This window comes from Myotis yumanensis, unplaced genomic scaffold (assembly GCF_028538775.1).
Source record: "Myotis yumanensis isolate MYYU_CA2020_CCGP unplaced genomic scaffold, mMyoYum1.0.hap1 SCAF_3, whole genome shotgun sequence".
Taxonomy (NCBI): Eukaryota; Metazoa; Chordata; class Mammalia; order Chiroptera; family Vespertilionidae; genus Myotis; species Myotis yumanensis.
The window spans coordinates 193,704,537-193,726,133 of record NW_027223754.1 but is presented as its reverse complement, the minus strand read 5'-3'; the positions used below and the strand labels follow the sequence as shown (position 1 = coordinate 193,726,133).

Here is a 21,597-nt window from a genome sequence, read left to right as displayed (position 1 = left end):
CATGAAGTGAAACTCTAGGAGCTCAATCCAAAATGAAGCATAAGGATGTCTACTAGAATGACACAGGTTTGATTAAAACAATTAACAAACTTAATTCAATGAGTGTATATAGAATCCTGCAACATCAAAGAATACATACATAGAACAACTGCAAAAAAAGATTATGTACTAGGCCACAAACAAATCTACCCAAATTTCTAATTTAATTGAGAAATAAAAATTTTTAAATGTTTGGAAATTTTAAAAACATTTTATAGGTTATGAAAGAACTCAAAATGGGAATTGGAAAATTCATAGAACTAAATGAAAATATGTTACATATCAAAATTGGTGTGATGCAGCTAACATAGTACTTAAGGAAAATTAATAGCCTTACATGTACATATTGAACAATTAAAAGTTTGAGAAATCAGTGCTGGAAAAGACAAAAACAACTGATCTTACTATTTTCCAGTCCAATGAAAAAAATAGCCAACTGTTTCTTTACACACTAACCCCTTAATCAGAAGGGTAGTCAGGTGATAAGGAAGAAGGAGAACATATACAAATGCTCAGTTTTTGCAAGGGAGTATCACTAATTAAATATTTATGTAGCTCTTTCCTTCCTTCCTTCTCTCCTGTATCCCATCTGTGTCCCACGGTGGCTGTGGAAGCAGGTGGCCCGGAGTCCCTCTGGCTCTGCCCCTTTTAGTTGCGTGCCCTCAGCCACATCTCCCTGCCTTGTTTCACTCGGTAACCATTCCCTGAGCACCGCAGTTGCAGGGCCATGAACAGGACGAAGTCCCCGCCTTCACACTGCCCGCCTTCCAGCCTCGTGCGGGTAATGTGAGTGCACACAGGCGGGAGTCACTGCGCTGGTGAGAAGTGCTGTAAGGAAAGAAGCAGGCGTGGAGGCCGAGAATAAGGGCGAAGGGCAAGTGAGGCACGTTGAACGGACAGTCAGACACAGACCCTGACCAGGGTAAGGAGTTCCGCGGGTTTGCTGGCGCCAGGAGATTTGAGATTTGGATTTTGTGATTGCGGAGAACTGAGACTAAAGGGGGCATCCTGAGGAACTGATCAGACCATGCAGTGCCCATAAGAGAGGAGCGTTTCCCAGACCATGCAGTGCTGGTAAGAGAGGAGCATTTCCCAGACCGGTAAGAGAGGAGCGTTTCCGCGGCCGGCCGGCGTTTGTCTGTTTCTTTGTTTTCACTGAACCCTGCTCATAGGACAGTTCGGATACAGATACTCACCTGTGCTGAAGAGAGGGTGAAGGTGCAGACGAGGGGAATCTGGGGAGAGGCTGAGGAATGAGGGGGAGCCGGAGGAGGTGGCCACGAATTGAGTGCTGAGACCCCCCTGGGCCCAGGACTGGGGCAGCCATTCCTCCAGAGGGTGGAATTCCTCCCCCCAGCCCCCCAGGCAAGGAGCACAGCCACACCCAGATTCCACCCTGTATGAGATAAAGGATTAAAACAAGCTGATTAGTCCCTGGGAGTTACCAGGGTCTGGCCTGTAGAGGGATTTTCAGTCCCACCAACAACACAGAGCAGGGTAAGGATTAAAAAAGGATAGAGAAGCTGTATAGCCTCAGAGGCCAACCCAAAAACACTGCCACCCAGAGGCTGAGCCACAAACTGACTCTTAGGGGAATACAAATTAAGGCAGACTGGATCACAAATACGGCCTGCTTTAAAATCAGGACTGTGATTTACAACACGGAGGAACAGTGTAATGCAGGCAAATTCAACACTCTCCTAAATACCTGGCAGGACTAAGGCGAACCAGGCTGAAGAGTAGAAGAACCAAAAGACCATCACTACTGCAAATTTTTTCTTTTTCTTTTTAATTTTTTCACCTTTTTACTAAGAAACCAATTTTTTTTTCTCTTTTTCTTCTTTTTCCATCACCTGATTTTACCCTTTCAATTACCACATTTTTATTTTTAACCAGTATTATTACTGCTACCATTTTACCATTTTTTAAAGTGCCATTTTATTTTCTCTTTATTTTGGGGGGGGATTAGTGTTCTCCATTCTATTTTCATCGTTCCTTTAGCATTAATTTTCCCTATCTCAATTTCACCTCTTTGCTAAAACCCTCTTCCTTACTTTTCCCCTTTTGGTGTCCTGTTTCTCTTACCCTATTCCTGCTCCAGACTTTCCCAATTCCCTCTTTTTACCCCCTGTCTAATTCCACCCTACTTATATATCCTATTTCCAATCTACTGCTCTAGATCCTTATACACCTATTCTTTATCCTTCTTCACTTTCCAAACATTTTTTTCTCTCTTATCTTTCTATTGTTTTCTTGATTGTTGAATATATTGGGCTTTTTTTTTTTTTTTTTTTTTGTTTGTTTTGTTTTGTGTTTTTTCTTCTTTTTTAGGACTGGTTGTGAGGTTGTTTTTCTTTTTCTTTTTCTTTTTCTTTTTTTTTTTTTTCTGCTGGTTTTTCCCTTCCCTCCCCCACCCCACCCCGGTTATTTTTGTGCTTCTGTTTTCCCTTACCCCTCTGGATATTATTGGTGGTTTGTAGTTTGCATTCATCTCCAGGGATCTGATGCTGGAATTTGTTGAGATTAGTGGCAGTTCTATTGGAGTTTGCTCCTCATACCAATAGTCTCTTCCCCGCTTCTACTTCATTCTCTTTTTTCGCTCTCTTTTTTTCCCCCCTCTTTTTTCCCAATTCTATTTTTGCACTCCTTTTTTGTTTGTTTTTTTCTTATTTTTCTTTTCTGTTCTCTCTTTTATCTTCTTCTCTTCTTTCTCCCTTATCCCCTAATTCTCTTAATTCGGGTGGTCACCTTTATTTGGGGTTATTAATATTGTGAATATACTTGTGTTCAGTGCCTGGTATGTTGTGCCTTGCTCTGTTGTATTTTGTGCCTTTAAATCAACGCAGCAGATCCAAGCAACAGCAGCCCCCTGATCACCGCAGCCTCCTGATCACCACAGCCTCCTGATCACCACACCCTCTGTCTGTGGAACAGCAGCTGTACGTGAAGCCTCCCCCCACCAGCCAGAAGAGCCAACACAGCTGTGAACAACACCCACCAGAGGAGCTGCTGCCAACTGGAAAGCAGCTGCTACCGCAACCGTCTGAGCAGCAACCACAACCCAAGGAGCCCCTGCCACCCAGGGAGCAGCCACTGAACATCTCAACATCTACATATGTCAGCGAGATCAAACATGGGTAGGCAAAGAAACCCCCAAAGGAAAGAAAAGGAGGACTCGCCAGAAAAGCAGCTAAGTGAGACAGAGATATGCAACATGACGGAAAAAGAATTCAGAATAAGGTTCCTAGAGTACATGCACCAGATGTTCAAGAAGCAAGAAGAAACAGATGAAAAACTCAACTACTTATGCAAGAAGCTAGAAGAAACAGATGAAAAAATCAACAACTTAAGTAAGTCCCAAGAAGAAATGAAGAGTGACATAGCTTCAATAAAAAACTCCATTGAAAGTATCAACAGTAGACTGGGAGAAGCGGAGGACCGAATTAGTGAATTAGAAGACAAGGAAGCAAAACACACTCAAACTGTACGGCAAATGGAGAAAAAAATTAAAAGACAGGAGGAGAGCCTAAGGGAGCTTTGGGACAACATGAAACGAAACAACATACGAATAATAGGGGTGCCAGAACAACAGAAAGATGAACATGGATTAGAAAACCTATTCGAAGAAATAATATCAGAAAACTTCCCTGAGGTGGGGAAGAAAAAAGTCACACAAGCCCAGAGAGTCCCAAACAAGGTGAACCCGAAAAGACCCACACCAAGACACATCATAATTACCATGGCAAATGTTCAGGATAAAGAGAGAATCTTACAGGCTGCAAGAGAGAGGCGGAAAGTAACATACAAGGGATCTCCCATTAGATTATCAAATGATTTCTCAACAGAAACACATCAGGCCAGAAAAGAATGGACGGAAATCTACAAAGTGATGCAAAGCAAAGGACTGAATCCAAGAATACTCTATCCAGCAAGGCTATCATTCAAAATTGAAGGGGAAATAAGAAGCTTCACAGACAAAAAAGGGCTAAGGGAGTTTATCACCACCAAGCCAGCCATGCAAGAAATGCTAAAGGGACTGGTGTAAAAAGAAGAAATATCAAGCTCAGAAAGAAAACAGCCACACACACACACAAAAAAGAAATGGCTACAAACAAGTACCTTTCAATAATAACTTTAAATGTAAATGCACTAAATGCTCCAACCAAAAGACATCGAGTGGCTGAATGGATAAAAAAACATGACCCATACATCTGCTGTCTACAAGAGACCCACCTCATTAGAAGGGACTCACACAGACTGAAAGTGAAGGGATGGAAAAATATCTTTCACGCAAATGGAAAGGAAAAGAAAGCTGGGGTAGCAATACTTATATCTGACAAAATACATCTCAAAGTGAAGGCCATAACCAGAGATAAGGAAGGCCACTTCATAATACTAAAGGGATCAATACAACAAGAAGATATAACCCTGGTAAACATATATGCACCCAATGCAGGAGCACCCACATACATAAGAAAACTTCTGGAAGATATCAGGGGAGAGATCGACAACAATACAATCATAGTAGGGGACTTTAATACACCACTGACATCACTGGATAAATCCGCTAGACAAAAACTCAGCAAAGAAACAGCAATCCTAAATGACTCACTAGATCAGATGGACCTAATTGACATCTTCAGAACACTTCACCCCACAGCTGCGGAATATACATTCCTCTCAGGTGCTCATGGGACATATTCAAAAATAGACCACATATTGGGTCACAAGCAAAGTCTCCACAAATTCAAGAAGATTGAAATCATAAAAAGCTTCTTCGCAGACCACGATGGCATAATGTTAGAAATAAACTACAATAAAAACAACCCAAAATACTCAAACACTTGGAAGCTGAATAGCATGTTATTAAATATTGATTGGGTTACCGATGACATCAAAGAAGAAATTAAAAACATCCTGGACACTAATGACAATGAAAACACAACAATCCAAAACCTATGGGACACAATGAAAGCAGTCCTGAGAGGAAAGTTTACAGCTCTACAGGCCTATCTCAAAAAACAAGAAAAAATGGTAGTCAATCATCTAACTCTACAACTCAAAGAATTAGAAAGAGAGCAACAAGAAAACCCCAGAGTGAGCAGAAGGAAGGAGATAATAAAGATTAGAGCAGAAATCAATGAAATAGAGACCAAAAAAACAATACAGAAAATCAATGAAACCAAGAGCTGGTTCTTTGAAAGGATAAACAAGATTGACAAACCCCTAGCCAGGCTCACCAAGAAGCAAAGAGAGAGGTCCCAAATAAACCAAATCAGAAATGATAGAGGCGAAATAACAACAGACCCCACAGAAATACAAATGATTGTTAAACAATACTACAGGCAACTCTACTCCAACAAACTAGACAACCTGGAGGAAATGGACAAATTCCTAGAAAAATACAACATTCCAAAACTCAATCAGGAAGAATCTAAAAACCTCAATAGGCCAATAACTATGGAAGAAATTGAAGCAGTCATCAGAAAGCTTCCAGCAAACAAAAGCCCAGGGCCAGACGGCTTCACAGGGGAGTTCTACCAAACATTCAAGGAAGAACTAAAACCTACCCTCCTCAGACTACTACAAAAAATTCAAGAGGAAGGAACGCTTCCAAGCTCATTCTATGAAGCCAGCATCACCCTAATACCAAAACCAGGTAAAGACATCACAATGAAAGAGAATTACAGGCCAATATCCCTCATGAACATAGATGCCAAAATCCTCAACAAAATCTTAGCAAATCGGATCCAGCAGTACATCAGAAGGATCATACACCATGACCAAGTAGGATTTATCCCAGAGATGCAAGGATGGTACAACATCCGTAAATCAATAAATGTGATACATCACATAAACAAATTGAAAGAAAAAAACCACATGGTCATATCAATTGATGCAGAAAAAGCATTCGACAAAATCCAACACCCATTTTTGATAAAAACTCTCAGAAAGGTGGGAATAGAAGGATCATACCTCAACATAATAAAAGCCATATATGACAGGCCCACAGCCAACATCATACTCAATGGACAAAAACTAACACCATTTCCCCTAAGAACAGGAACAAGACAGGGATGCCCACTCTCACCACTCCTGTTCAACATAGTACTGGAAGTATTAGCCATTGCAATTAGGCAAGAAGAAGAAATAAAAGGCATCCAAATTGGAAAAGAGGAAGTAAAACTGTCCTTATTTGCAGATGACATGATATTATACATACAAAACCCTAGAGACTCCATCAAAAAGCTACTAGACTTAATACATGAATTTGGCAATGTAGCAGGATACAAAATTAACCCCAAGAAATCTGAGGCATTTCTATACACCAATAGTGAACTTTCAGAAAGGGAGATCAGAAAAACAATCCCATTTACCATCGCACCAAAAAAATTAAGATACCTAGGAATAAACTTAACTAAAGAGGTTAAAGACCTCTACTCAGAAAACTACAGGACGTTGAAAAAAGAGATAGAGGAAGACATAAACAGATGGAAGAACATACCATGTTCTTGGATTGGTAGAATCAACATCATTAAAATGTCCATACTACCCAAAGCAATCTATACATTCAACGCACTTCCCATTAAAATACCAATGGCCTTCTTCAAAGATCTAGAACGAACTCTCCAAAAATTCATCTGGAATAAAAAAAGACCCCGAATAGCTGCAACGATCCTGAGAAAGAACAAAGTAGGTGGGATCTCAATGCCAGATATCAAGCTGTATTACAAAGCCACTGTTCTCAAAACTGCCTGGTACTGGCACAAGAACAGACATATAGATCAGTGGAATAGAATAGAGAGTCCAGAAATTAGCCCGAACCAATATGCTCAATTAATTTTTGACAAAGGAGGCATGAACATACAATGGAGCCAAGATAGTCTCTTCAATAAATGGTGTTGGGAAAATTGGACAGACATATGCAAGAAAAGGAAACTAGACCACCAACTTACACCATACACAAGAATAAACTCAAAATGGATAAAGGACTTAAATGTACGACAGGAAACCATAAAAATTCTAGAAGAATACAAAGGCAACAAAATCTCAGACATATGCCAAAACAATTTCTTCACTGATACAGCTCCTAGGGCAGTTGAAACTAAAGAGAAAATGAACAAATGGGACTACATCAAAATAAAAAGCTTCTGCACAGCAAAAGAAACCATCAACAAAACAACAAGAAAACCCACCTCGTGGGAAAACATATTTGCCAACGTCATATCTGATAAGGGCTTAATCTCCAAAATTTATAGGGAACTCATACAACTTAACAAAAAGAAGATAAACAATCCAATCAAAAAATGGGCCAAGGATCTAAATAGACACCTTTCAAAAGAGGACATTCAGAAAGCCAAGAGACATATGAAAACATGCTCAAAGTCACTAATCATCCGAGAGATGCAAATCAAAACAACAATGAGGTACCATCTCACACCTGTCAGAATGGCCATCATCAACAAATCAACAAACGACAAGTGCTGGAGAGGATGTGGAGAAAAAGGAACACTTGTGCACTGCTGGTGGGAATGCAGACTGGTGCAGCCACTATGGAAGGCAGTATGGAGGTTCCTCAAAAAATTGGAAATGGAACTCCCATTTGACCCTGTGATCCCACTTCTAGGAATATATCCCAAGAAACCAGAAACACCAATCAGAAAGGATATATGCACCCAGATGTTCATAGCAGCACAATTCACCATAGCTAAGATCTGGAAACAGCCTAAGTGCCCATCAGTAGATGAATGGATTAGAAAACTGTGGTACATCTACACGATGGAATACTATGCTGCTGTTAAAAAGAAGGAACTCCTACCATTTGCAACATCATGGATGGAACTGGAGAGCATTATGCTAAGTGAAACAAGCCAGTCAATGAAGGAAAAATACCACATGATCTCACTCATTCATGGATAATAAAGACCATTACAAACTTTTGAACAATAATAGATACAGAGGCAGAGCTGCCTCAAACTGATTGTCAAACTGCAGTGGGAAGGCCAGAGAGAGTTGGGGGGCAGGAGGGAGGGGAGTAAGAGATCAACCGAAGGACTTGTATGCATGCATATAAGCATAACTAATGGACATAAGACACTGGGGGGTAAGGGAGGGTAGGGGTTTGTCAAGGGTGGGGGGGAAAAAAGGACACTTATGTAATACCCTTTGTAATACTTTAAGCGAAAAAAAAAAAAATTAAATATTTATGTAATTGAAATTACCAAAAATTAGTAGTGATTTCCACATTGTCCACATTACCTGCATTGCTTGTGAACATACACACATGCGCACGCACACATAAACTGGCCTTTGGGGGCAGTGTTGAGCCCTTTCTTTATAGATTTCACCCATGAAGTTTTTTCACTGCGGTTCAGGGGGAGTTGTTCAAACCACGCAGCATTTACCAACCATCTCCCATGTGTAAGTTGCTATGGGAAATTCAAATTTGAACCAAGTCAGGTTTGAGGAGTTCCAAGATCTGGTGTGATGGGAAGTCTCGGCAGTGAGATGGAATGCTGAGAGATAAGGTTGGCGGTATACATTGAGGTAAGGTCCTGGAGAGGTTGGCGTGCCAGGGGAGGAGCCATAGTGAAGGTTTATGAGCATAACCACACCTCCAGGAAATAGCACCCCAGAAAAGCTTACCTTCTTGAGTCCTAAAGTCATCTTCAGCAAAGATGTTAAAGTTGCCACACAGCCCACAGGTCTTGTTGGAGTATCTGTCTGACAGCAGGATTTGGATGCTGCCACTGCCATCGATCCTGGCCGCAAAGCCATAGGCCTCACTGGACAGCTTGTAGTACCCAGCCTCCATTTCTAGATACAGCCCTTTGGAGGCATAGGGCATGGAGACACTGGAGGGACAAGGATGAGCTCAGGAAGTAGGCTTCTCAGACATTTTCTGGCTGTCCCTCCCACCCTTCAACCCCAACCCCAGACTAAGGGTTCACACTGTGGTGTAAGGTGGCTGAGGGCCCGGACCAGCAGTCAGGAGCTCTGACTTCCTCTGGACCCATTTACTTCCTGTCTCTGGGCCCCAGCTTCTTCGTGTTAAAAATTAGAGGGGGGATGCAAGGGGTATTCCCAGACATTTGGGGCTTCTGACTTACCTCTGGTCCCCTTGCAGCACAGTACCATTGACAAACAAATGGATGTCAAAAAATTCCCCGAGATACACGGAGAGGCTCACTCTCTTGCCATTTTGGAAGTCCCCTGAAAGACAAGAGTCAGGAGTGGTGATTATTATCCAAAAGAGTTAATACATTTATTTATAATCATCACCTCTATAACCTTATCTCTGTAGAAAACTTCCCCCAAAAGATGTAACAAATGAGCAACAAAAATCTCCCCCAAAATCTCATTGCTCACTCATTTTATTCATCTAGAAACATTTATTGAGTGTCTTCTGGATACATCCCTTATATTTCTCAAAAGAAAAATGTAAAAGCATGACCTCTTTCTTCTGGGGGTTTACAATCTAAATAGAAAGCTAAGATGAGCATGAAAATATTGACTACATTGTAAGGCAGCAAATAAAAGTGAGTTGTTGGTAACAGGCACTCTAGGATGGGTTATTTAAAATGTTGTTGAACAGCTCTAAACAGGTGCTTTGTTTAAAATGGAGATTCACAAGTCCCACCTCAATTTACTGATTTTACTCTCTGGAAGAAGTTTAGAGATTCTGTAAGTAAAGTTCATCATTCTGTGTGGGGAACTTACTTAGGACACAATAAAGAATCTGTTTTGCCCTTAGAGATTTTTGGATAGCCAAACACATGATAAAATAGTCTCTGACTACATGACAATGGTCCAGTTGTGAGGGACAGAGACACAGGTGGTGGCAGTTACACAAAAGCAGAAAAACAGGTGGAGACACATTTTTGCAACATTATGAAGACCTGGCAACCCACAGCTAGTCCCTGAGAACCGGTGCTCGAGCAGGGCCCTTGGGATTCAAAGATGACTGAGAGGCCGTGGAGATGAAGGAGACAGAGGAACAGCGTAGAGTCTGACCTCAAGGCTTAGAGTCTGAGAAGCTGATGGAAATAGGAAAGGTGAGGACAGCCAGTGAGGACCGAGACGGAAGATGCTGGAGGAAGAGGGGGCTGGAGGAAGAAGGAGAGTACAGTGCCATGGGGCTCCTGTAGAAATGGGGCCCGGGGCCCAGGTGGAAAGTTAACTTTGGGAATGAGGAAACGTGCCTTCTCCTAGCAGGGTCAGGGGAGTGTGGGCTCCAGCTCCTCAACACAAGAGGAGGCAAGGATGTCTGTGGAAGGAAGTCCAGGAAACTTGGGAGGTTTGTTGACATGAGGCCTTATTGCCACAGCTGGGGCCACTGATAAAGAGAGTGAAGGACAAAGCCGCCTCAGTCACAGCCCAGCAGAGGTCTGCGAGGAGGAGTTCCCCAATGGGGGCCTGAGCTGGACCGACGCTGCTGGAGGACAGCGGCCACCTGGGACACACATACACACACACACACACACACACACACACACGCACACTCATAACCAACCAGAATGAGTAAAAAAAAAAAAAATAAGACTGGTTTATGGTGAAATTTCAGTGAGGGCTGTCACATGTGAAGAACTAGCCCAACAAAAACATAAGCATGTATGCATAACCCATGGACACAGACAATAGTGTGGTGAAGGCCTGAAGTAGGGAAAGGGAATGGGCTAGAAGGGGTCATTGGGGGGAAAAGGGTACATCTGTAAAACTTTCAATAATAAGAATAAATTTTTTAAAAAAACAAGAACTAGCCCAGCAATTTTCAATCATTTTTATCTCATGGCACATAAACTAATTAATAAAATTGTGCAGCACCCCAGAAAATACATGTTTTGCCAATCTGACAAAAAAATATAGGTATAATTTTGATTCATTCACACCAGACAGCTATTGTTGTGTTGGCTGTTGTCATTTTTTATTTGACAATCTAAAGGAAAAGAGGTCAGTGCCTCTGACTAAATAGTCAGGTATGGCATGTTTTAAATATTCGTGCAGCATGCCTGTTGGAAATCACTGAACTCGCCCATTCTAAGACTAGAGTCTTGAATGATATGGTGTTAGCAGCTCAGAGATCACCAGGAAAGGCCTGAGTCCACACACCACACTGTGCAGAGCTCCAGACCCACAGTCAGGAGTCAAAGGAGACGCCAGCCGAGATGAAGGGCTTTCATCCTGTTTGACTAGGGTCTTGCCTGCCCTGCATTCTCACTTAAAACAGTTTTGCAGATAGCACGTCTTTAAAAAGTGGAGCAGACTTTCTGATAGCCAGAAATTAGCCAAAGAGAAACACACGAAACTAGACAGATAAGAGTAAATTGTTGATGGAAGAATCCAAGCGGTGAGTATATGGGTTTCCACTGTCCTATTCTATCACCTGTTCTGTATGTTTGGAAATGTTCATAATAAAATGTTGAAAACAAAAACAAATGAGACAACTTGGCAACAGGCTCCGGTTTGCAGTGGACCAAAGACTAAATCCCTTCCCCGGCCTCTGTTGGGGCTGACAATGAATGCTACCCCCAACTTGGAATGAGCCGGCTCCATCCATGACCTGCCTGCCAAAGAGGGTACAATGAGCCCAAGAGGTCAGGGTATTCAGGTCCCTAATAACCACAGAGCCCATCGCCCCATCAGGACAGTTCTCCCTGCCATCTACCCCCAGCTTCACAGAGCAGATGGGCAGGCAGTTCTGTTCCTGCTTCACTGGGTAACTCAATCAGTATGTCTGTCATCTCTGAGCCAAAGGCATGTCCCTCCTGGAAACAGGAGAGGACTCCCTGTGAGCCTCTTCCTTTAGCAGGCTCTCCCTCACCTTCGTGGAAATTCAGAAAGGGCCATGAAAAAAGTCAGCCAGGAGTGTGTGGCTGGGGGTGGGTAAGGAAGGCTTTGGATACCATCAGGAGGCTTGGGGTGAGCCACCACCCTGCAGCCACAGATCTGTCAGTCCTCCAAGCTTTCACAGATGCAAAGTCAGCAAAGCAGCTGTTCCCCAGGAGACAGAGCTGAGCAGGTGCATAGGCACGCCCAGAGGCCACTCATGGCAAGGTTGAAAGATAGAGCCTACAAGGCTAGATAAGCCAAGAATGCAGCAGAAGCAGAAAGTCAAAGGAGAAGGAAGCAGGAGAATGTGAGACAGAGCCCCGAGGCTCCCACTGTGTGTGGGTGCATGGAGCCCCGCCCTGTTCAAGCAAATGATGAAGGCAGCCTGGCCCCACAGACCGTGGGACTTAGGTCCATCGGGGTTGGGGGTGCTGATACTTGAGGTAATTTGCCCATCGTCATAGAGCTAGTGACTGATGACAGAGCTGGGACTCAGACCGGGTACTGGTTTAAGTATTTGAACGGTCAGCTCTGTTACCCCAGGAGAGATTAGCATTAGGAAGCAGACGAGGCAGCCTGATGGGCAGTGCCCACTGCCCACTGAGTGCTGTGTGAGGCAGCATCCTGGTGGGGACATGGGGCTGGCTGCCCAGGATCATCACCCATCTAAGGGCGCAAGTGGACAGGGGACTGGGATTGGAATCCTTCATGAGGACTGAACTGCCAGGAGCCTGTGGAATTGCTGCCCCAGGGCAGCTGAGGGAGGCCCCAGATGCCGCCCATCCTCCTCTGAGGCAGGGCGCAGCAAGCGGAGTTTTGGAAATGTATCCTGGAGAAGTCTTCAATTCCGAAAAGCCTACTCTGGCAGCACTGTGAATCTTGGCGATCATCAAAACAAGTGGCTTTAAACCATTTTCCCCCAGAAAAGCAGAGTAAAAACACAATTTCCTTTACGAACCAGTACGTACACACGCACGCATTTCACACAATGATACTTATCCTGACCGTGTGCCATGCACTCAGATATTCTCTGATGTCTTCTGTTTTATTCCATTAATTTTGTAAAAGCTGGTTACATCCAGTAAGTTAATTCTGAGACCCCCAGGGCATGACTCCGCGTGAAAAACACTGATCTAGACTGGCTCCCTTTCAGGTGGAGGAACGGAAGCCTGAATTTACAGCAGGGTTGCTCCACCTCTCACCAATGACACCTGGGCCAGGTACTTCCTTGTGGTGGGGCCGCTTCTACCCACCTGCAGCATCCACCCCCGGTTGTGACAACCCAAAATGTTCCGGACACTGCCAAATGTCCTCTGGGGGGAAATCACCCCAGTGAGAAGAGTGAACTTGGGGTGGAGCCCCACACCTGGGTTTTCTGACTCACAGTCCAGATTCCCTTAGCCCCACAGCTGCCTAACAGGACACCTGGATTCAGTTAAGACTAATGCCGGGGAGAACTCTAGGTCAGCCTTCTATTTTATTTGCTTGGTTCCCTCCTGCAGAACTCGGGGGAACCATGATGTGCAGCCATTCGGAAGACAACCCTTTCGAAATTGCCAGTGAGCCTGGAGGAGGGGGAGAGCGTGGAGGGGACACACCCACACTCCTTACCTGCAGGTTCACACTTCCCATAGCTGCTAGGAGAAGATGGGCTGGGTCTCCACCCGCAAGAGGCCAGAGCAAACCAGGGACACTCTCCCCATGGCTCCTGAGCTCAGTGCCTGATGATCTAGGTGGGGAACAAGGTCTCCCCCTCATGTTGGAGAAGCAGCAGCCTGGAAAGCAGGCTGGCAATCGGAACCAGAGCAGCTCTGAGTGCTTTCTGGAATATTCGAGTGCGGAGTTGGCTAGTCTGCATTCCAAACGAACACTTCGCCCTCCCCTGTGATTCTGATGCAGATGATCATTATCCAAACGCTGAGAAACAGAAATCGGGTCTGATGCCATTCGCTGATGCGGACACTATGGCTTGGGCTGGGGAAGTGACTCAGCACGTTGGTGGGGGTTTCTGGCTCTCTCTGGGCTGGCTTGGGAGCCAGATCCTGCAGGGTGGCTTTAAAAGAGCAGTCTCTCCAAGCAGGGCTCCTGTCGTCTCTTCCTTTTCCCCTCTGCTGGTGGCCTTGGCCTGGGACCCTGGAGCCTGCCTGCCTGCCCTGGAGGAGCCTAGTCAAGGAAAGGGCCTCCCCTTTGCACCAGGAGGCCCTTCAGGCTGAGACATAAACACTTTACTCAGGATGTGTACAAGGTCCACAGACACTCAGAGAGGAATGGGAATTTGCAAGTTGGAACTGAGAAAACAGGATGTCGTTGGAGAACAATGGAGCAGAGCTGTGTACAAGGACACAGTCATGCTCACAGAACTAAACCCACAGTGTCCAAGCCTGCTGGACCCCAGCCCCTGGCCCCATGCCCCTGAAGCAGCAGGGCCAGCCCCACCTCTCAGGCCCAGCCTCCTCAGATTATTTCTCTCCTCCCTATGCCTTACTCACCACCACCATTAATTAAACCAATCTCCATTAAAGTGTGGTCCATAGCCTGGTCTAGGCCAATGACCTGCCAGAAAACTGACACTTGACAAGAGCAAATTGTTATAAGAATAAGGACCCAGGGCAGAGAGAGGAGGACGCACTGAGATGTTTTGAAAGAGAGGCCTCACACAGCTCTTTGATTCCTCCTTGGCCACGAAACTCAGAGGATAGCCGGAGAGGCAGGCTAACATGTTGGGGAGGGTGTTGATGTTACCCTAACCTTGACAGAAATGGCCCCAGGACCCAGCAGCCCCTGGTCTTTACCTTGTTCCCATCAGACAAGTGCACGTCCTATAAGGTGGCTGCTTTCAGTCACTAAGGTTTGGGTAACACTTTACATGTGCAAATATTGTATCTCCCTTGGTCCTGACAATGTCTCTATTTTAAAGATGAGGACATGGAGGCTGCGAGACACTGTGTGACTCCCCTAAGGACACGCCATGAAGAGCCAGATTAGAGAGCACAGGTTTTATGACTCCAACTCTGGTTCTTTCTATGCTTCGATTTTCTGCTGGGGACTCAGCCACCAGGTCCTATGGGGAAAAAACTGCCCATCAGCACAGGTTGATGAGCCCAGTTCTAGAAAGGGTTGGGGTGGATGGGGTGGGATGGGGGCTTCCTGGAGGAGGTGACAGCGACAGCTCAGAGGCATCAACATAGCTTGATAACCCTGACTACTGGGGCTACCATAAAGGGGAGGGTTCCAGAGTTGGGTTTAAGTAGTGGAGGGGGCTTTTCCAACATGCTGCTCAACCCACTGGCCCCAGAATGTGAACTCTGTGCCTGGTGCTAAGATTTGATTACGTATTGCTCACAAACCCTTCTCCGGGGTTAGCAGTCTGGAGCAGAGCAGAGCTAAGACACTGTGGGGTCAAGACGGCAACCCCTCCAAGGCACCCTAGTGTCTCCATGGAAACCCCTCTTCCTTGAAACACCGCTGAAGCTCAAAGCCATAGGGTATCATTATTTCCTTCTTTCAAAATCTTCCCCGTTACCCTCCATTTCCACTGACACCCCCAGATCCGCCACAGGTGGAAGGTCTCTACCACCTCCATCATGATTTTTATAGATAGATAATAGATAGATAGATAATACAACTAAAAGAGAGGAAAAAATAAAAATGTTTTTTCCTTATAATAACTTTTAAGATCTACTCTCTTAGCAACTTTCAAATACACCATACAGCAGAGTTGACTAGAGTCAGCATGTTATACCTTTCATCTCTAGTACTTATTTATCTTATAACTGGAATGTGGTACCTTTTGAACACCTTCATCCAGTTCTCCACTCCCCACCTTCCAACCCTGGTAACCACAAATCTAGTCTCTTTCTCCTATGAGTTTGGTGTTACATTGATTTGTTTTGCTTTTTGAGTCCACATATAAGTGAGATCATACAGTATCTGTCTTTCTCTGATTTATTTCACATGGCACAATGCCCTCAGGTCCCATTCATGTTCCGACAAATGCACCATAATTTTTAAGGTAGAAAAATCCACTTAAAATAAACATTGGGACCACCTGAGATTGAAGGACCTAAGCCTTCACTTTCCCAGGGAAAGTAGGGCTTGCTTTTTTTCTCCCCAATGTGGGTCTGTCCATTGCCATCGCAACCTCCCCAAGGCTGAGGACCTCGCCTCTGCTACATTGTGTAGCATCCCTCACTCACACAGCACACACATCTGATTAATTCTTAGAGTGAGAAGGTCACCAAACCCCAGTTTTCTGTCACTGCCTCCAGCCTCACTTCCAGCCTTGGGAAGTTCCTTCACCCTGATAAACCCAAGATCAAAACCCAGGTCCTCCTTTCATTATCTGTCAGAGAATCAGACAACCTCTGTGAGTTCTCCATTTTCGAAACAGGAGTGATTATATCTGTCCCTACATCTTGGAACTACTGTGGGGGTGCAGCAATGACACAGGCATGATACTGGCAGTTTTCCAAGAACACAGGAAGTGCTCAACACTAGTTTGATGCTCTGAATTCCACCAAGAACACACAGAGATCCTTGCCTGGTGCTAGGGGCTTTGCCTGTTACAAAGCACCTTCTACTTCATCATTTCTCTTGATGCTTTGAGCTCCCAGAGTGTTGCCTGGACCCAGAGCAGTGGCCACAATCACTGGAGAAGCATGAAGACTCTCCATCCCACCAGGCTCCATGGAGAGAGACCCACGGAGAAGCCAAGAGGAGCCCTATGTGATGGAAAGGCCATTCCCCACGGTGCTCTCTGCGGGATCTTCAAGAGCAGGCACTGTTGTAAGGAAACCTCCCCTACCCTTCAGACCCCCACATGCCAGGGCTGAGCTCAGCTGGCTCCCACTCCCTCTTCCTCCATTCAGTGCCCAGGACTCACCTATGAGCGAGAAGGAGTGTTTCTGGCAGTCCCCAGCCAGGAGGTAACTGCAGTCTCCAGCAAAGCTGTACATGCTCTCATCAAAGGTGCTGATGAAGTCATCTCCAAAGAGGCTACATCGGGCCATTGGTGACCTGCCAAGTGACCCTTCTGCACAAAGGGTCCCTGGAGGGAGAGGTCACAGGTGAGCACAGCTGAGACCATCAGCCCAAAAGGCCTTGTAGAAATGAGGCTGCATCTCACAGAAATTGGGCTGTGGGGAAGCACTTTCCCTCCTAAACAAGGCTAAACCTGTTGCTTTCAGCCCCCAAATATGATCCAGGACTCACAGCAACAATGGAGGAACAGTTTTTCAGGAAATCTATTTGGTTTAATGCCATTTCCATATGCATTTAAAATGTGATACATGCTCATTATAGAAAAGTTGGAGAATACAGAAGAAAAATACAAAAATGTTAAAATCATCCATAAGTAACATTCAGCAATAACTAGAGTTAACATTTTAGTATGTTTTTTCTTCTGTTTTACAGCATATACACAATTGTGGGGTTTTTATAAAATTGTGATCGTCCCATGCAAATTTTAACCAATTTCTCAATATTTTCAAGAATTTGGCACACCATTGTATATACTTCCAAAATATGATTTGAGTGACTGCATTATACTTCACATTAGATGAATATAGTATAACCCCTATTGTTAGGATTTTAGCACTTTCCACATTTTCTGATTGTAATGGGTATCTTTCTACATTAATCTGCTTGTATACCTTGAACATATTAATTCTGAACAGATCAGCCTACATGTCTGATACACAGAATCTGTAAAGTGTTAACTCCTACAGGGTCATATGCTTACTCCACCCTCACACTGTGTGTGTGTGTGTGTGTGTGTGTGTGTGTGTGTGTGTGTATGTGTTTTGGCAGGTGAGGAACATCAGAAAATCCGTTAAATCCATTTCCTGGGTCCCCAGCTGGAAGATGCAGAGGGTGTGATCCATGTATATTTTGTCCCAGACTAACGTGTGTGCAGCAGACTGGGTGCTGCTGGTCTGAGTGGTCTAAGTGGGGACAGGCCAGGGTCAGAAAAAGGTCCCTCCTGCCACTCACAGACTCAGAATCTCAGTGACAGAAGGAAGACGGTGCAATGCAGTGAAAAGGTGCTGGCCTGGGACCCAGGAAACCTGACCTCTGGTCTTGGCTCAGTGTGACTTTGGAGCATTTTTCCTCTCTGACCCTCAGTCTCTTCATCAGTAATATGAGAGGTTCAACTAGATGACCTCCACAATCCCTTCTAAAACTAGTAACCTATCGGCGTCTTGGATTCCTTTCTCCCCACGCTCCTGCCCCATCATATAGACTGTTCTGGGTGGCCCTTGTACTTATTAATTCCCCGACTGGAGAAGGCATTTGCAGGTACCTGCTCCTTGAGGAACATAAGTCAAGGGCAGGGGGCTCTGCAGAACTTCTCCAGGAGGAATTGACCAGGCAACCAGGGACTCTGGCCTAACCCAGGTTGGACACAGGTGAGCTGAAAACACACCTGCTTATTTCTGGAAGGGGGTTGTTCCCAATAGTCCTGGGGCAGGAGTGGAGAGTGGGAGCACTTTGGTACCTACCTGGCAAGGTGAGGACCAGAGCAAGCAGCACCCTCGCCAGCCTGGCAGGAATCATCTGCAGAGAAGCAGGAGAAATGAGCTGGTGGTCCCTGCCCACATAGATGGCTGCTGGTATGTGCTACTGTCCATGCGTGAAATGGAAAGAACATTACTTTTAAGCAAGAGAAAAGATTGATCCTCATTGGCCTGAGTTTGCCTTTGAACATGGAGTGCTGGTCCCAAAACAAAGCCCCTGGCCGGGCCCAAGAGTAACAGTCACTGTGAGCCAGGACCCCGGCTCCTTTCCCAAAGAGCAGTCTCAGAGCCAGGACAGTGAGGAGGGCTCCGCCTTCTCCTCTGCACGCCTCCAGGCCAGCCTGGCCCTTCTCATTTCCCTGCATGCCTGCAGAAGTTAACAGCTAGTTCACACCTAATTCCTTCCTGCCCCTTCCACACTTGGCAGCAAACAGGAGGGTAGAAAGTATCTTTTGCTTTTGTTCCTACCCAGACACCCCGACTTGGAGAACACTCAGGAACCACGTTTGCTGGTCAGTCACCCCTGCTGTTCCATGAGCTCCTCACTTATCTCCATCCCCCAGTACCCAGGAGATGTCGGGCAGTTGATCTGATCGATGTTCAGAAGTCCAGCAGCCCTGAGCCTGGACAAGAGTACCCACTGTGTGGCCCACCAGGGAGAGACAATTGACACTGGCTGGCAGAGCACACATCCCTTAGAGCCCCTGTCACATTTGCTAAATTAAGTGTGGAATCTGTCCCTTGAGATTCACTGGAGGTGACTCCTTTCCCACCCAATACCCCAGCCAGCCAAACAAAGAGAGATAAACCCCATCTATTACATATACAGTGGGGCCTTGACTTACGAGTGTCCCGACTAATAAGTTTTTCGAGATACGAGCCGTCTCTCGGCCAATTTTTTGCTTTGAGTTGCGAGCTAAAGTTCGGGTTATGAGCCAGCTTCAGATACCCCACCGCTAGTTGGCACAGCGAATGTCACAGTGAACGCCACAACATCAGCCCAGCATCATGAGTCTCACTCATTCACTTTAATGATTTGACATACGAGTAATTTGAGTTACAAGCTCCATCACGGAACAAATTAAACTCGTAAGACAAGGCCCCACTGTATGTGGAAGGAATACTTTGATGTCAGTCATGGCCAAGTCTTGGTCCCAAAGCAGATGCCCTCTCCCACAGCCTCCCCACACACAGGCACAGCAGGCTGCTCCCAGAAAGTACCAGAGGTGAGGGCAAGGCTTGCTCTAGTCTCCTGTAGTCGAGTAGTATAAACAGAAAGCCCAGGCAGGAACAGAAGCAGCCACAGGACCCCCAGAGGCAAGTGGACGAGGGGGCATTAGGATGGTCCCTGGCTTTGAATCACCCTCTAAACAAGGCCCTTCTAGTCCAGGGAGTGAGAAGCCCAGCTCCCCAGGGGGAGGGGATCAGCCCTGATCTTTCTCCCACAACTGAGCCAGCCCTCCTCCCAGAAGACCATACCTTCCCCTGCAAATGGGGCTGCAGGTACCTCCAAGGTCCCTTGGGAAACAGGCACACAGCGGCCGCCAGCCCTAGGCCATGCTCCCCAGTGGCTGCTGCACTGATGGGGTTGCCGCAGCTCTGCCCTGGTTTGCTGCTGACTGGCCCAGGGACTGCGGACTCCCTGCAGCCAGGCAGATAAAACCCAAGTGGTGACGCCCACCAGCCACCCCCTTCCCACCACAATAGCTGTGAACTGCCACAACGGGGGACTGGCCTCCTCTTAATGACCAAGAGGAAACAATGAACGGAAATGGTATTAGAAATACCTCCAAGCCGATAAGGCTTTGAACAGTTTGGTGGGAGACCTCTTGGCAGCTGCCATAATGAGCTGCCTTGCCCTCCCCATGCCCCCTAACACTCATCCCTGGTCCTCCCCATATAGGCGGGTCCAGGCCAGGGAGGAATCCAGCCAGATCCAGCTTCGAGATCCGGCTTCTAAGGCCAGATTTTAGGGAAGTTTAGAAAACACCTCAACCTGAGCCAATTTAGTCACCACATTTAGAGGAAGGACAGGACTAATGCTTCCTGTCCACGTTAGGTATTTTGAATGGTCCCGTTCTGGCCCCTGACAAAAACAGTCAGTTTGGGTCTTGGCCAGGGTTAATGGACAAGTTAAAGATGAGGGGGCTGGTCAGAAGTCCAGGCTTTTGTAAAATGATGACTGAGATGGTTTGCTTCTAATAGTCCTCCCAAAGATTCTTCTACCACTCGTCCCCTGACCTTATACACATACACATACACACACACACACACACACACACACACACACACCAATCCTTCTTCTCAACCTTCAATTCCCAAGAGCCTAATTCAGAACATCATCTGCTAAATTCATTCCTGCTAAAAGAGGTAGCTGATAAAATAGGGGAGGAATAGCCCTAGCGGGTTTGGATTAGTGGGTAGAGCATAGTTCTGTGGACTGAAGGGTCCTGGGTTCAATTCCGGTCAAGGGCATGTACTTCTGTTGCAGGCTCCATCCCTGGTCCCAGTCAGGGCACCTACGGGAGGCAACCAATCGATGTGTCTCTCTGGCATCGATGTTTTCTCCCTCCCTGTCTCTCCTCCTCCCTTCCACTCTCTCTAAAAATAAAAATAAGTAGAGGAGGAATGTGACTCTCATGGTGGAATTCCAGGCATGACGACAGGCAACCTAAGACATTTAAGTAAGGAAGCCCACCTCATTGTTTCTCATGTGATACCTAACCTGCCCTAAGACTGGGAAACCATTATGTCCCCAACCTCCTCCCTTTCCCGCACACATACCTCACACTCAATCACTCCTTTAATCAATCTAGGAGAAGATGAATATTCCCAAGAAAAAACTGGTAAAAGAGGCAGAATCGCCATAATATAATAGAAAAGGTACTTAAGGATTTCCAATTTCCAGCTTTTTTTAAATAATTAGGTAAAATCCATTTACTACAAAATATCTTGATATACTGTGTTAAATATGACAAATGTCCTTTAAATACACAGCTAAACTGGGAGGGAAATAATACATTCAAGGATCAAGGAGAAAAAGCACCCAAATGAGCAGGAAGCGGGAGCCTCTGTAGTTATCCATTCTTGGTTTCCTCCAGGCTGGAGGCTGAGCCTTGCAACAACAGGAAATGAGGCTTTGGGCCTGAGTCAGGAGGAGCCCTGCACCAGGCTGACACCCTGGAAGGGACCCAGTTTCCCAATGGTGGACTAG

At 45.6% G+C, this 21,597-nt stretch overlaps 1 protein-coding gene across 2 annotated transcripts in view; it reads right to left on the bottom strand.

Moving 5' to 3' along the window:
• Positions 1-20,059, bottom strand: part of VWF (von Willebrand factor) — a 131,431-nt gene extending 111,372 nt beyond the window's left edge. The window contains exons 1-5 of one of the 2 annotated variants that reach the window (XM_070410831.1): positions 19,863-20,059; positions 18,369-18,423; positions 16,751-16,915; positions 9,150-9,252; positions 8,686-8,894 (exon numbers count right to left, since the gene is read on the bottom strand). In XM_070410831.1, coding sequence (XP_070266932.1) covers positions 8,686-8,894; positions 9,150-9,252; positions 16,751-16,915; positions 18,369-18,423 — 532 coding nt within the window. In that variant the 5' untranslated portion in view covers positions 19,863-20,059. The remainder of the gene's footprint in view (positions 1-8,685; positions 8,895-9,149; positions 9,253-16,750; positions 16,916-18,368; positions 18,424-19,862) is intronic. The other variant, XM_070410832.1, reaches the window with a different exon arrangement.
• Positions 20,060-21,597: the final 1,538 nt, after the last annotated feature.